Below are 13,445 nucleotides of genomic sequence, written 5' to 3' on the forward strand. Positions count from 1 at the left end.
CTGACATCCACCTGAGTCCCCCTCCTTTCCGATGGCCTTATACATACATGCTCCTATATGAATTTGGTGAGTCTGGCTTCTGCCCCGATACTGGGTTCTTTCTTGAAAAGCCAAATGCCTGGCCTTTCTGCCCTGCTCTGCCTGTGTGACTACGCGCTATCTCAGAGGGTAAGTCTGCATTCAGGCTGCCCTGGCGTTACTAAGAGCTGTTCTTCTGCTCGGGATGTACACTTCTCCAACAGTTTCACTGTTGTAAGTGGTGCTGCTGGGTGACTCTGCTCACATGCTCCTCTCTGCCTCCTGGGTCACCTCCTTTGGGGAGCAGGCCCCAGGGCACCCAGCTAGGGACAAGATTAAGATATGGTCTTTGGCTATCTGATCTCATTGTCCTGGAACTGTTGTTTTTGCAGAAGCCTCCTAGTCACCAATGCAAAAACTAAAGCAGGCTGCATGGATTGGGGACAGCTCATGCCGGCTCTGTGCCAGATCAAACTAGACACTGAAGGGCCTGGGGGCGGGGGGGACCCTGCCCAGTGTTACCCAACTCAAACAAGATCCATCTCCTCCTCAGGCCTCAGTCTTCCCATTTGAGATGTGAAAGGGTCCAACTTGTGATGGTGGCCAGAGAGCATCTCTCTCCTCAGCTGGGATACTGGGCTGGGGCGTGTTGCTAGGCAACAATGTTTAATGTTTGTTTAGGGATTCTGCTGTGGAGTGGGGGCAGCTGGAAGTGCTCCTGGCTTCTGCTCCTGCTCCCAAGGCATCAATCCAGGGACTCACATAGGGCCAGATCCCCAATTCCAAAAGGGGAGTGGTAGTAAGGGAACATGGCTGCGCCAGGCTTCCAGTTGTCACAGTCTCTTCATTCTTTGCCTACTCCCTTGCGCCCTGAAGGACAGCCAGCCCACCCACCTGTCTCCTTATGGGCTGACTGATGAGAGCCAGTGACCGAGAATGGACTACCTAAGGGCCGGGTGTGGAGCTCTCTACCTTGGTGGAGCCTCAGAGTTAGTGCCGGCTGCCATTCTGGTTCTCAACCTACCATGACCAGTGGCTCCCTTTGTTAACTAAGCATCAGACCCCAAACTTGTGGACTCTCAGTGACACGATCTGAGGGCCAGGTGCCACTGTTTCTGGTCAGCTGAGTGACATCAACAACAGAGCTTCCCTCTGACCTCTGCTTTGCTAACATGGTGATGCATGTGCACCTACTATGTGCTAAGGACTGAGATAAAGTAGAAACCTGGGCATACCTGATTCCTCTACCCATGAGGGCTCTGTCCTGAGGTGTGGCTGGGGAATGTCAAATGAGAAGTCACCCAGCAGGTACCCAACTGTGTAAATATCTACAGGAAGCACACAAGAGCTGGGGGACATTGCTGACATCCGTACTGTTCCCGTCAGCAGCATGAGCAGCCTTCATTCTCATTACCTAGTAGCCATGGTGCAGCCCCTTTTCCCTTCTCTCCCCTTCCTGCACCAGACTATCATCCCCTCTCCTCAGATTTCCCAGCTCAGCTCTTCCATCTGTGACTTCCTGGTGAGGGATTGTGCCACTTGGATGAACGGTTCCCCACCCTGGGCTTAGACTGATGCACACACGGCACACAGTAGGCATATGCTGAGAAGTGTGGACAGTGGACAGGGCAGCATCTCCAACCTCCAGTCCTACTGTGTACTCTTTGGGGAGAATTGAAAACATTGCAGAATGACCTTTTATAGCCAGAGGCAGCAAGATGACCCCTGTAGCAATGGCAGGGACCAGGTCAGACAAGTACCAAGATTCTTAGTCATTAGGAACCGGGGGAAGGGGGTCACTCTCATTGAATGAGTAAATGAACGAGCCTACGTTCTGGAACATTAGCCTGCATGGGAGTGTCTGGAGAAACTTCAGGGAAGGGCTGGAGCCAGTCCTGCCTTGAGGAGGTCCAGAGAGCAGCATGGCTGTATTGAGACTGTGAGAGAGGAGACTGTGTAAGTGAAAGTGGGGGAAAGAGTATGTACGCAGACAGGGAGCAGCTGTAATTTGTTGCCAAATACTCATGTGTACCTACTATGTGCTAAGGACTGCGATAAAGTAGAAACCTGGGCATACCTGATTCCTCGGAGATAATGTCAGGGATCACTTCTATGATAAATACCCTAATGGCTTCGGGAGCTGGCTGGACAACGGTGCACAGGGAGGGCAGGCAGTTGTGGGCTATGGATGCTTCCACCAGGTGCACTTCCCACCAGCTGCACTTCCCACCAGGTGTATTTTCTACCAGGTGTACCTCCCACCAAGTATTTCCCACCAGGTGTACTTCCCACCAGGTGTACTTCCCACCAGGTGTACTTTGGACCATCTGGGCAGATCAGGTGGTTTGTTGGTCACTCTCCGCCTGGGAGGATCTGCCAGGGTCAGTGGGTCTCCTGCAGGTCCTCCATCCCAGCCCTCTGACATCTGTGTATGCCTGGCCCCGGATCGCAAGGCCCCGGCCAATGGACATCATAAACAGGAAACTCCCCTTGAATCCAAGTGCTCCCTTGGGTGCTGTGAAGAGTCGTCTGGCTGCAGAGCCTTGGAGAAGCCCTTCCATTGATGGAGCCCCCATCCCCAGCAGCTTGCGGCTTGAAGAGTCTGGCGTTCTGTATACCTCCTCCCAGGCCTGGCCAGCACTTCCCTATGAGCCACTTGGAAGGTTGAGGGGAGAGCTCTGGGGGAGGGGAGCAGGTGGAATCTGCCTGGAACTCAACTAACCAGCCCCTCCCAAGCAGCTCTATCCAGCCCTGGACTGGGACAGTGGCTTTACTTTGTCTTGAGCCTTGTTGGGAGTTCATGCTGGTGGCCATAGATGCTGTTCTGTGCAGGGCCTGGTGATAAAGGGTATGCCCCTGGAGCCTCTGGAAGACAGAGAGGCTTCCAGTGTCACAGCTGGGTAGAGCCATGGGAGACCACAGATGGGCTTGCTAGCCTGGAAGCATGGAGATGGCCTTCTTGAAGGAAGTGGTACCTGCCTGAAGGATAGAGAAAAGGGCACTCCAGCAGGCACAGAGCTGCAGGAGTCAGCCTGAGCTCTGAGGGGTTGGACAGGGCCTGGGAGGTTGGACAGGGTTGACAGTGCTGAGGGAGGAGATGCACTGCAAAGAACCCTCCAGGCCCTGCCCCTGCCCCTTGCTATGGCCACCTTGGCACTCAGAGCAAATACCTAGTCCTCTGGGAAGGCCCAGGTCCTCTCGGGTCCTGCAAGCATCAGCTTGCTCATCTGAACCGTGGGTCCACAGGTCTTCATCTCTTCTTTATGATACAGTGAGCACCCACCCCCTCCAACGTCTATAAAAAAATGACTGTAATTGGTTATCGGAAAGACAGGTGCCAAGGGCCTGGAGTGTAGTTCTGTTTGCAGAGTAAATGCGGTTGGCTTGCATGTCACCCAACGCTGTGTACAGTGCCTGATGGATACTCGGACCAGCTAGAAGGTTCTGGTAGGGAGGTTGTCACCTCACTTACAGATGAGTGGATAGAGGCAAGGCAGTGATGACAGCCTGGGTGTGGTTGGAAACCATGCACCTTGGCAGCTGCATGGAGAGAGGTGGGGGCTGCAGGGTTGGCTCCCACATCTCCTGCCAGGGACCCCGTGATACAATTTTGCAGAAGTAGATGCTTGGTCTCAGCAGGGAGGGGGTAGGGGACCAGGCTGAAGCCCATCTGAATATTGAAGGTCACCTCTAGGTTGACAATTGATCCTGGGGTCCTCCAGCCCCGATCTGAGCACTTGTGCTTGGACTTGTCAGGGCCACAGGCTGCAGGCTCTGTTCCTTAGGGCCAGCACAGATGGAGTTGACATCATGTCTGCAGGGCTCCTTGGGGTCCATCCCAGCTGCTGGAGTCTGGCTAGTGGCCTGTAGCCTTGTGGGAAGGGTCAGGGGACTAGTGAGGTGGGCCAGATCTGGGGGAGGGTATGCAATGTTCCTTCTCATGGGTCCCTGAGATGCCTCTGGACAGTGACTCTCCAAGAGGCCTGGTTCTGGGCTTAGGAGTCTGAGAACTCAAGACACTGGGGGCTTGGAACTGGTGGACGACTTTTCTCTGAAAGCAGAGGGAGTCTAGCCTCCTGACAAACAGATGTGCTGAGGACAAGGGGCATTGCCACCAATCGGTGACGTATGAAGGTTGGGGTGCCAGAGCCCCCATTTTATAGATGATGAAATGGAAACCCAGGTCATGTTCTGAGTCACACAGCTAAGAAGGATGGAAACGTGGATTGGGACCCAACTATATCTCTCTACACTGAGAGGGTCTGGCCTTGATTTTTGGAGGCCAATTAGGGGCTGGAGTTGAGGCCAGAAGGTAGTTGTGACTTCAGTCTGGGAAGGCTGCCTGGAGGAGGCAGCTGCTAGGTCCTTGGAGGTGGGTCTTCAAGCCTTTCTCTGGCCAGGGTGGAATGAGATCTCACTGGTGTCCCTCCTCCCCACAGGTATAAGCTCCTCCCATCAGGCTCCCTGCGCCTGGCACAGGCCCAGGGGGGTGACAATGGTCTTTATGAGTGTACAGCCAGCAACCCCGCGGGGGCCACATCTCGCCGCTACATCCTTAGAGTTCAAGGTAGGGCTCACAGACAATTCTTTTACTCCATCTCTCATTTCCATGCCTGCCTTGCCCTCTAACACCTCTCAGGCTCCACAGTGCCAGACCGCTCACTCCTCTCCCTGACTTTGGGCCTGGGAGGGCTGTTAAAAGAGGCCCACCAAGATCAGGGCTCAGTGGGGACCAACGCTAGAGACACACAAGGGGCAATAGTTCCAAGATTCTCTATCTGATCAAAGTCACGCTTCTGTAACAGGCCCACTGATACTGGGAGAGGCTCCTGGTCTTCCAGGCACCACTGTGGACCTCCCTCCCTTTGTGGCCAAGGTCTAAATGTGCACTCACTATGGTACTGGTCCCCAGCACACTTAGGGGTCCCTGGAGTGGTCCCATTCAAAAGAAGTCATCCCAAGCCAGCCACACAGGAGAGCCCTAGGAAGACCATAGGACTAGACCACGCATGGCCTAGCCCACGTGCTACTCTCATGGGGCCCAAGAGGGAAGGGTGGGGAGATAATGAAAGTTCCACATCATTGATAATGCCTTGAAATCCGTGCTCAGAGTCTGTGGGTAATGGGGAACAGCTGCACGTTTCATCTATGTCCTTCACACCCCAGCTGGGCGGCTAGACACATCATCTGCCTTCGAGATCAAGTCGCAGATGCTCACCAGCCCTATCCAAGCCAGCTTCCCACTTTGCAGATAGATAGGCTGAGGCCTGGGGTTGGGGTTGGGGGTGGAGAGAAAAGATCCCTCCCTCCCAGCAAGTGAGAGGAGAGTGAAGGTGGAAATGAGAGGCGGAGCTGGAAACGGCATAGCAGGGTTAGAGCTCAATCAGCATCTACCAACGTGCTGTGTGATCCCTCTGAACCTTCTTAAGTGGGGCTACGATGATGCCCAACCTGTAATCATTACAAGGGAGTCCTATAGTCAGGTACTGAGAGCAATGAAGCCCGAGGTATGGCAAAGATGGTGGGCATGGCATAGTGACTGTGGACATCTCTGTGCTCCCGGGCCCTTTCTGAGCACTGCCAGGCAGCCGGCCTGTGCTAGGTTCCAAAGCCTGGGCTCATGTTTGACTGTGTCTTAGAGACTGGGACAATATCAGGGTTTTACTCAGCTTCCCTGATGGTGCAGGAGAGCAGCTGGGCCTGGGCCCTGCGTATGCTCCTAACCTGCACAGGCTGGGCCTTCCAGAAGCTGCCCGGACCCTCAGACACACAGACCCAGGGCTACAGTCTTCAGGAGAGAAATCTTTACGTGCCTCAGTTTCCTCATCTTCAAACTGGGCATGGCACTCTCCACCCTGCAGGAGGACTCACAGGGTAGAGTGTGGGGAAATGGTTGAGAAATACAAACACAGCCCATAGTTGAGGCTGGGGGCTGCTGGGAGCGGGTGCCATCTCACCTCTCATTCTGACGGCAGCAAGGGGAAGCTGGGGCTCAGCCAGTGCATAGCGTCACGGTGTGGGAAAGGAAGCTGGGCTTGTGTAGCTGCTCAGACTGCACTGCTTCAACCTTGCCGGGCCATTCTGAGTTTGTCTTGCCTTCGGTGCCTCAGTTTCCCTCATATGCCCACTACCCTGGTATAGACCAGATGGCACATCTCACATGGCACAGGGCACACTAGTGAGGGAAGGCAGGGGATAAATGCATTGAGAGCATGTGTCCAGGCGGAAGATGGATTCTGCTCTTTCGGGGTGTGGGGAAAGCCACATAGGTCCTGACAGCTCTGCTTTGCAATAAGGAGCGGCTGCCTTAGACATCCCACCCTGAGATGATTTTGCTGGTTGCTCATATCAGGGTTGTAGCATGGGCTGGGGCTCTGAGACCCTTAACTGGATAGCCCACCTCGATGCCCATCCCTGGGGCCCTGCCAGTCCCCCCTCAGGTGCAGCCTGGCCCTCGGGTCCTGAAGGTACTGGCTGGAGAAGCCCTTGACCTGAACTGTGTGGCCGAAGGCAACCCCCAACCTCAGCTGAACTGGTTCAAGGATGGGATGGCCCTGATGGGCGATGGAGCCCAGGGCTCTGTCCACTTTGCTGCTGTCAAGACCTCTGATGCTGGGCTGTACCACTGCGAGGCCTCCAGTAGCGCTGGCACAGATACCTGGAAGCTGGAACTCCTTGTGCTCGGTGAGTCCCTGAGTCCCTCCCTCCGCCATGACCCACACCTCTGAGTACTCGCTGTTCTGGGCTCTGCTAGTCAGGTCTGAAGCAGTAAGTCCTCAGAGCCTCCATGAAGGCTCCATGATTTGCAGAGAAGACCTGTGGCCTATGACCCTAGGGGCCTTGTGTAAAGTCCCTGAAGGGGACTTTTACAACATGGGTAACTCAGGCCATTTAAAAAACAAAAATAAAAAACAAAACAAAACAAAAACAACTGAATGGTGATCCAGTAATAGGCAAGGCCACTAAGAAATTATGTATGATGTACAGAATATTCTGGAATATCCTAGCACTTTCGCTGTTAGAGACTGGAAGAAAGACACAGTTGGAAGGACACCTACAGGACCCTATTATACATCTTGTGTTTGAGGCACAGGGTCCAGTCTCAAATGCTGGCCTCCCTAGGAGGCTAGAGGCTGGGGCTCTGGGTGGAGACCCCCTCCTCCCAGCCCTTATTGGGAGGGAATGCTGGATCTGAGGGCTATGAACATGACCTTGCTGCCTCTCAGAGCCACCACACTGGGGGACTGACGAGACCAAGAGCCTGCTGGAGCGAGTGGCCGGAGAGAATGCCAGTCTGCCGTGCCCTGCCCAAGGTGAGGCCAACCCCTAGGTGGGGCTAGGGAACCAGGGCTGGATGGATTCCAGAAACTCGGTCACCAGATAGTGACCTCCTTGGGTTATGGAGTCACCCAGACAACTCTATAGGATAGGTCAAAGCGTCCTCGACCTCAGCAGCTCGCTCTCCAAAAGCTGGGCACCTGGGAGAGCCCTCAACATCACTAGGGTGGCAGGCAGGAGAGGGGGCTCGGGAACAGGTGCTTAAGTAGGGGCTGGGAGCCTTGACCATAGTGCCACCTAGTGTTGGACTCTAGAAATAGCAGGCAGGGACACAACCATGGGCAAGCCACCCAACCTAGCCTTCCACATCAAACTGTTCCACAGTATGGTCCGCTCATATCCCTCCCCATCTCATTCTTGGACCAGAAGGGCTAGACTTCAGCCTCACCAGCCTCACCCAAAGGCCCTCTGTAGTGCAACCTCTCTGGACTGCTCCACCCCCAGGTTTTATTTGGCACTTTTCCCAAGGGTGGACAGCAATAGGTGCTGGGCCTGAGTGCTAAAGGGCATAGCATCATAGCTTGGCACAAGGAATACTCAGGGACACCATCACTTCCCCGCCAGGGCTGGGATGTAATGAGTCCCTGAGTCCCTCCCTCCGCCATGACCCACAAATTTGGTCACACTGTGAGGGGAGGGACAGGACAGGCAGAGTCAACAGCTCCCACTGCGCGTGCCCAGCTCAGTTGGCACCGTGAGCATGCTACGCACAGCAGGTTTGTTCATTCACACAGTACCTAGTGTGTGGGCTGTGCTGGTGCCTTGGGCATAGCAAGGAACAGTGAAGACCCTGACCCTCATGGGGGAAGATGCTGAGCAGTAAAAGCTGGCAGGAGTGGATTGTCAGTCATTTGAAAGTCAGTGTTGGCACAGAGAGGAGAGCTCAGGGCTGGCAGGAGATACCTGGAAGGATACCTCTGGCCTCCTTGAGAGTCAGAAAGCATGTTTTTCTCATGCTCCTGTGGACACTCAACCCTGTGTGGAGATAGGGGACACATGCTGAAGATCTGAGGGAGCCCCTCCCCCTCCTCACTCTCCTCTTCTTCCTTTTCCTCCTCTTCCTCCTCCTGACATGGGGGTGACACAGGGCCTGAGAAAGTCATGAAGGTCAGCATTATGTGCACAGGGAGTCACATGAGGGGACAGTGCAGGCATGGAGGGGGTGTCCGATATCTTGCCTGATGATTCTACATACCCTGCCAGGGACTCCAAAGCCACGAATCACATGGCGGAGGGGCCCGTCCTCAGAACCCCTGAATGGCCGGCCAGATGTGGCGGTGCTGGATGAAGGGTCGCTGTTCCTGTCCTCAGTCTCTCTTGCAGACAGCGGGGAGTACGAGTGCCAGGCCACCAATGAGGTGGGCTCTGCATCCAGAAGAGCCAAGCTGGTGGTCTATGGTAAGCTGAGGCCTTAGAGCTGGAGACCGGGGACAGGCCTGTATCCACCTACCACGTGGAGACCCAGAAAGGTGTCAGGAGCCAGGGCCCCAAAGCTTCCTACAGAGCAGTCTATGGACACCTGATTCCTTCTCCCCAAGAGACCAGGAAAGATTAGGGTTTGAGGGTATTGCATGGGGCACCCCATTTTGCCAGGTACATCTAAAGGGACAGTGGAGGCTTCTGGGGTATCAGCAGGTCAAGATCTACAGCAAAAGCTCAGCCACTAATGTGCTTGCTGTGTAACCTTGAGGATCTGAGTCTGATCTCGGCACCCATGTAAAATTCGGGGCAACAGAGTGTGTACCTGTGCTGGGAAAGCTAGGCATGCCTGGGAGCTGGCTGGCCAGCCAGGCTAGCCTGCTATGTGCTTCTAATTCCTTTCTAAGCAGAGAAGGTGGCTGGCACTTGGGGAATTACATCCCAGATTGTCCTCTGGCCTCCACACACACAAGGCTGGTAAGAATAGAGCTGAGCAGAGTTCTAGCCCACCTCTAACCCATGACGGCCTTGTGTAATCACCTACAGCAGGAGCTGCACCCAAGGGTGCCAGCATAGACTCCACAAGGCCAGGGCAGGCTGGGAGTGCTCCCCCTACTGGGATGTGCTGGACCTCTCAGCCTGAGCAGATCTCACAGCCACTTTGTGTCCCCAATTTTCTGGGGAATGACTTCCCGGGGAGGTTGGCTAGAGACACTGGGGGTGGGGAGACTGACCTTTGGCAGTACCCACTCGGGACCTCCCTTGTGTGATACCTGGTTGCAGGTAGAACTGGCTATGTCCTGCTTTGTAGATGGAGTGTCGGAATCTGGCATCTGTTCACAGTGGGGGAGGAGAGGTGCTGGTCCCAGGGGGAAGCTGTGATCTGTAGGCCCTTGTGGTTAGATCAGGATAGATGAAGGCAGGAGGGTCTCCCAGGGTCTCAGTGACGGGCTGATGACAGGCCTGAGGACCGAGGGATGGGGCTGGATGTGGGTGGCCCGCCTTAGACGCCAAGCTCAACCAAAGTGGGAACCATTCTTCTGTTTCTCACTGCTCCCCAAGTGCCCCCCAGCATCCGGGAAGAGGGGCGCATAACCAACGTGTCGGGCCTGGCTGGACAGCCCCTGACGCTGGAATGTGACATAAACGGCTTTCCTGCCCCTGAGGTGGCGTGGCTCAAGGATGGGCAGCTGGTGGGTGACTCCGGGGCAGGTTGGGATGGGGAAGGTGGGACTTTGGGTGAAGATATGTTTCTCTGTGTGCTAAGGGACATGGGAATGTGACAAATGTCCTTGAGGATGCCGGAGTTCAGGGACATGGGGAACTATCGTCCTGAGAGGACTTCCTGAGGGTCCTCTTGGGGAACTGAGAACTCCGCTCTAGTCACCACCTCCATGGGCCTCTGTTCTCTCATTGCTTATACATACTCCTCTGGCCTCCTGTGCTCAGATCCCAGAGGCAAGTGGACATCGCCTCTTGGATGGCTCCCGGTCCCTCCACTTCCCTAGGATCCAAGAGAGCCATTCTGGCCTCTATTCCTGCCAGGCTGAGAATCAGGCGGGGCGCGCCCAGAGAGACTTCAATCTTGCTGTGTTCAGTGAGTGAGGACTGTGTCCCCAACTCCCAAGCATGTATTAGCAGAGACCAAGGGGTGCGTGGGGGCCACCACAGACCTAGGCCCTATCCTCAGGAGCCCACAGAGCAGACCACACAGGGGATAGTCACATGATTAGCTAAGCCAGGGGACCTTCCTGTGGTCAGCAGGGAGTATGGAGTCTGAGGCATCCCCCCTTTTTCTCCCTTCCTACCCCCAGTCCCTCCCTCCTTGCTGGGAGCTGGGGCCGCTCAGGAGGTGCTTGGCCTGGCTGGTGCTGATGTGACATTGGAGTGTCAGACCTCAGGGGTTCCCACACCCCAGGTGGAGTGGACCAAGGATGGGCAGTGAGTGATTCTCTCAGTGGAGTGGGAGGGGGCTGGGTATGAGGGTCAGGGAAGCCTGAAAAAGCCTGGCGGGTGTGTTGTGTGCTACCCTGCATTCCGTGGAGGGCAGCATGGGTGTCTCTCTCCCGTGGGAGATTCCCAGGAAACGCCGCTGCCGGCACCCTAGCCTGATTGATGGCTTTTCTCTAGGCCCATCCTTCCAGGGGATCCTCACATCCTGCTGCAGGAGGATGGACAAGTTCTCAGAATTATCAGCAGTCACTTAGGTGACGAAGGGCAGTATCAGTGTGTGGCCTTCAGCCCAGCCGGCCAGCAGGCCAAGGACTTTCAGCTCAGCATTCACTGTGAGTCCAGTACCTTCCAGCCCTAGCTGGTCCAGGAACTTGCTTCCCTGCCTCCTGTTGCTGCCTGGGAGGGAGAGCGAGGTCAGGAACGGGGCCTGAGGGTCAATAACAGGAGCCAAGGACATATGGCCCCTCATCTCCCCAAACTACCAACTTTATACACTCACTACTTCCGATGTGTGTTGAACTCGTATTTGTCTGAGAACACCAAATAAGGCAAGTTAGTATTTCAAGTGTCAGTGGGAAGCCAGTGTCCACCACATCAGTGGAAGGAACAGGAAAAATTAACACATTCAGGGCTGGGGTGGGCCTCTGCGGTGGAATCCCTTTGCCTGGATGGGAGAAGCCCTAAGTACTATAGGTTGATAGCATAGTGACCTCAGAGGGAGCCTTTCCTCACTGCCACCGGGGACAGGAGAGTTAGGAGGGCATGGGTCTGGGAAGCACCAACAAACACATTCAAAGAGATGGAGGCAGTCCTCCTAAGGCCAAGCAATGGGCGCTCGGCCTGCATCTGTGCTCTGTGGTAACGAGGGGGGCCGAGAGCTTAGGGAAAAGGCTCAGTTGGTACAGTGCTTGCTCCACAAGCCTGTGAGCCTGAGTCTGAATCCCCAGAACTCATGTGGCTGCTGGGAAGGTCACCTCACCTAGACAGTCACCAACACTGAGGACACTGAGACAAGTGGACTCTTGGGGTTCTCAGGCCAGCTAGCCTAGCTGAGCTGGTGAGTTCCAGAGCCAGTGTCACAAACAGTAAGGGACAGGGTCTAATAGAGGAAGATACCAGATATCGACCTTTGACCTGTGTGTGTGTGGGCGTGTGTGTGTGTGTGTGTGTGTGTACCCACGTGCACATGTTCTGGGAGACAGAGTGATGTCCTACTGTACCCATGTACCTCAGCCATCGTCCTGAGTACCAGCTGTAAGTACCCTGTCCTAGGGGAAGCCCTGATCAAGTTCCTCCACAGATGGGGACCCCGAGGCCCAGAGAGGGGAAAGGACTTACCCCAGGTCATACAGTGAGTTAGAGGCCCTGTGGGCTCCAGAACTCAAGCCTGCGGCCCTTCTCCCCATCTGCACCATCCCTACCCATAGTGACTGGACTTGCTCCCCACATTAGCATGTCCCTGAGCTGGCCTCTTCCGTTTGTGTCCCCATATCCCTCCCTTATCCCTCATGCCTGCCAGTCCCTATAGTAGAAGCCTGGGTGTGTGCATGCTACTCACGGGACATCCGCCACCTACTCAGTTTGTCTGTGACCACCCTCATGTCCCTCTCTGTCCCCAGCACCGCCCACCATCTGGGGTTCGAATGAGACAGGTGAGGTGACTGTCCTGGAGGGCCACACCGCACAGCTCCTATGTGAGGCCCGAGGAATGCCATCCCCTGCCATCACCTGGTACAAGGATGGGACCCTGCTGGCCCCCAGCTCAGAAGTGGTTTACAGCAAGGGCGGCCGGCAGCTGCAGCTGGTGAAGGCCCAGCCCTCCGATGCTGGCCTCTACACCTGCCAGGCCAGCAACCCTGCAGGGATCACAAAGAAATCCACCAGTCTGGAGGTTTATGGTGAGTGGCCAGGGGGCTGCAGCATTGGGCAGCTGGTATAGACAATGTGAGGTGGCCTCTGACTGTCTCTAAAGGTCAGTGAGGGGTGGCCACAAGGTGATCGAATCAAATGGGGTGACTTAAGGACAGCATTCATTTCAGCTCTCTACCTTCCCTGTGCAAACAAGGAAACGGAGGCTGGAGGCAGGGCCTGGGTGCAAGTCCATGGGAGTCTAGCTCCCTCTGGAGGACTGTGAGATCCCCCACGAAACTTCCCAAGGTGGCAAAGATCCCTGATTTACCTCTGTGTAGCTTAGGACTTAGAGCAAGCCCCATAGCCTGCGACTGGTGCTACTGAAAACATTTGGCCTCTTGTGTCCCCATGGGATGGAGAAGCTTGTCCGGCTCATATCTCAGGGATACATGGGCTCTGTTCCTCCCTGCAGGGGAGAGATATCTGTGAATTGGCAACCCTGAAGGGTGGAACTCAGAAAAAAACGGGGAGCAGTCTTGAGAAAGGATGAGGGTAGGCCTGCATCAGGCAGAACAGGGTGCTCTGGGGAGTTGGGGGATAGCCTGAGAGTCAATAGGAGTCACTTGACCCCTATTGAGGAGTCAGCAAAGGGCTTGGGTGCCAGAGCCTGGAGGTGCTGAACTGTGGAAAGGGTGGGTCCCACCACAGCACCTGCCACCAGGGGCTCCCATGAGGCTCTGTCACCATCTGGAGTACAATGAAACACACATATCCAGTACCTTCTCCAAGAGCCTCAGGGCCCTAATAAGCTTTGGAGCATCTTGAGGCCAAGTTCATGACTGTACAGGGTCCTCTAATGGTGATTC

The 13,445-nt window shown here is 55.2% G+C and overlaps 1 protein-coding gene across 3 annotated transcripts in view; it reads left to right on the forward strand.

Moving 5' to 3' along the window:
• Window positions 1–13,445, forward strand: part of Hmcn2 (hemicentin 2) — a 147,109-nt gene that overhangs the window by 60,440 nt on the left and 73,224 nt on the right. For all 3 annotated transcript variants that reach the window (XM_021181028.2, XM_029474451.1, XM_029474452.1), the window contains exons 23-31: window positions 4,458–4,585; window positions 6,448–6,702; window positions 7,245–7,331; window positions 8,560–8,754; window positions 9,838–9,968; window positions 10,225–10,372; window positions 10,590–10,716; window positions 10,906–11,060; window positions 12,348–12,626. In XM_021181028.2, the coding sequence (XP_021036687.1) occupies window positions 4,458–4,585; window positions 6,448–6,702; window positions 7,245–7,331; window positions 8,560–8,754; window positions 9,838–9,968; window positions 10,225–10,372; window positions 10,590–10,716; window positions 10,906–11,060; window positions 12,348–12,626 (1,505 nt within the window). The remainder of the gene's footprint in view (window positions 1–4,457; window positions 4,586–6,447; window positions 6,703–7,244; window positions 7,332–8,559; window positions 8,755–9,837; window positions 9,969–10,224; window positions 10,373–10,589; window positions 10,717–10,905; window positions 11,061–12,347; window positions 12,627–13,445) is intronic.

This window comes from Mus caroli, chromosome 2 (assembly GCF_900094665.2).
Source record: "Mus caroli chromosome 2, CAROLI_EIJ_v1.1, whole genome shotgun sequence".
Classification (NCBI taxonomy): Eukaryota; Metazoa; Chordata; class Mammalia; order Rodentia; family Muridae; genus Mus; species Mus caroli.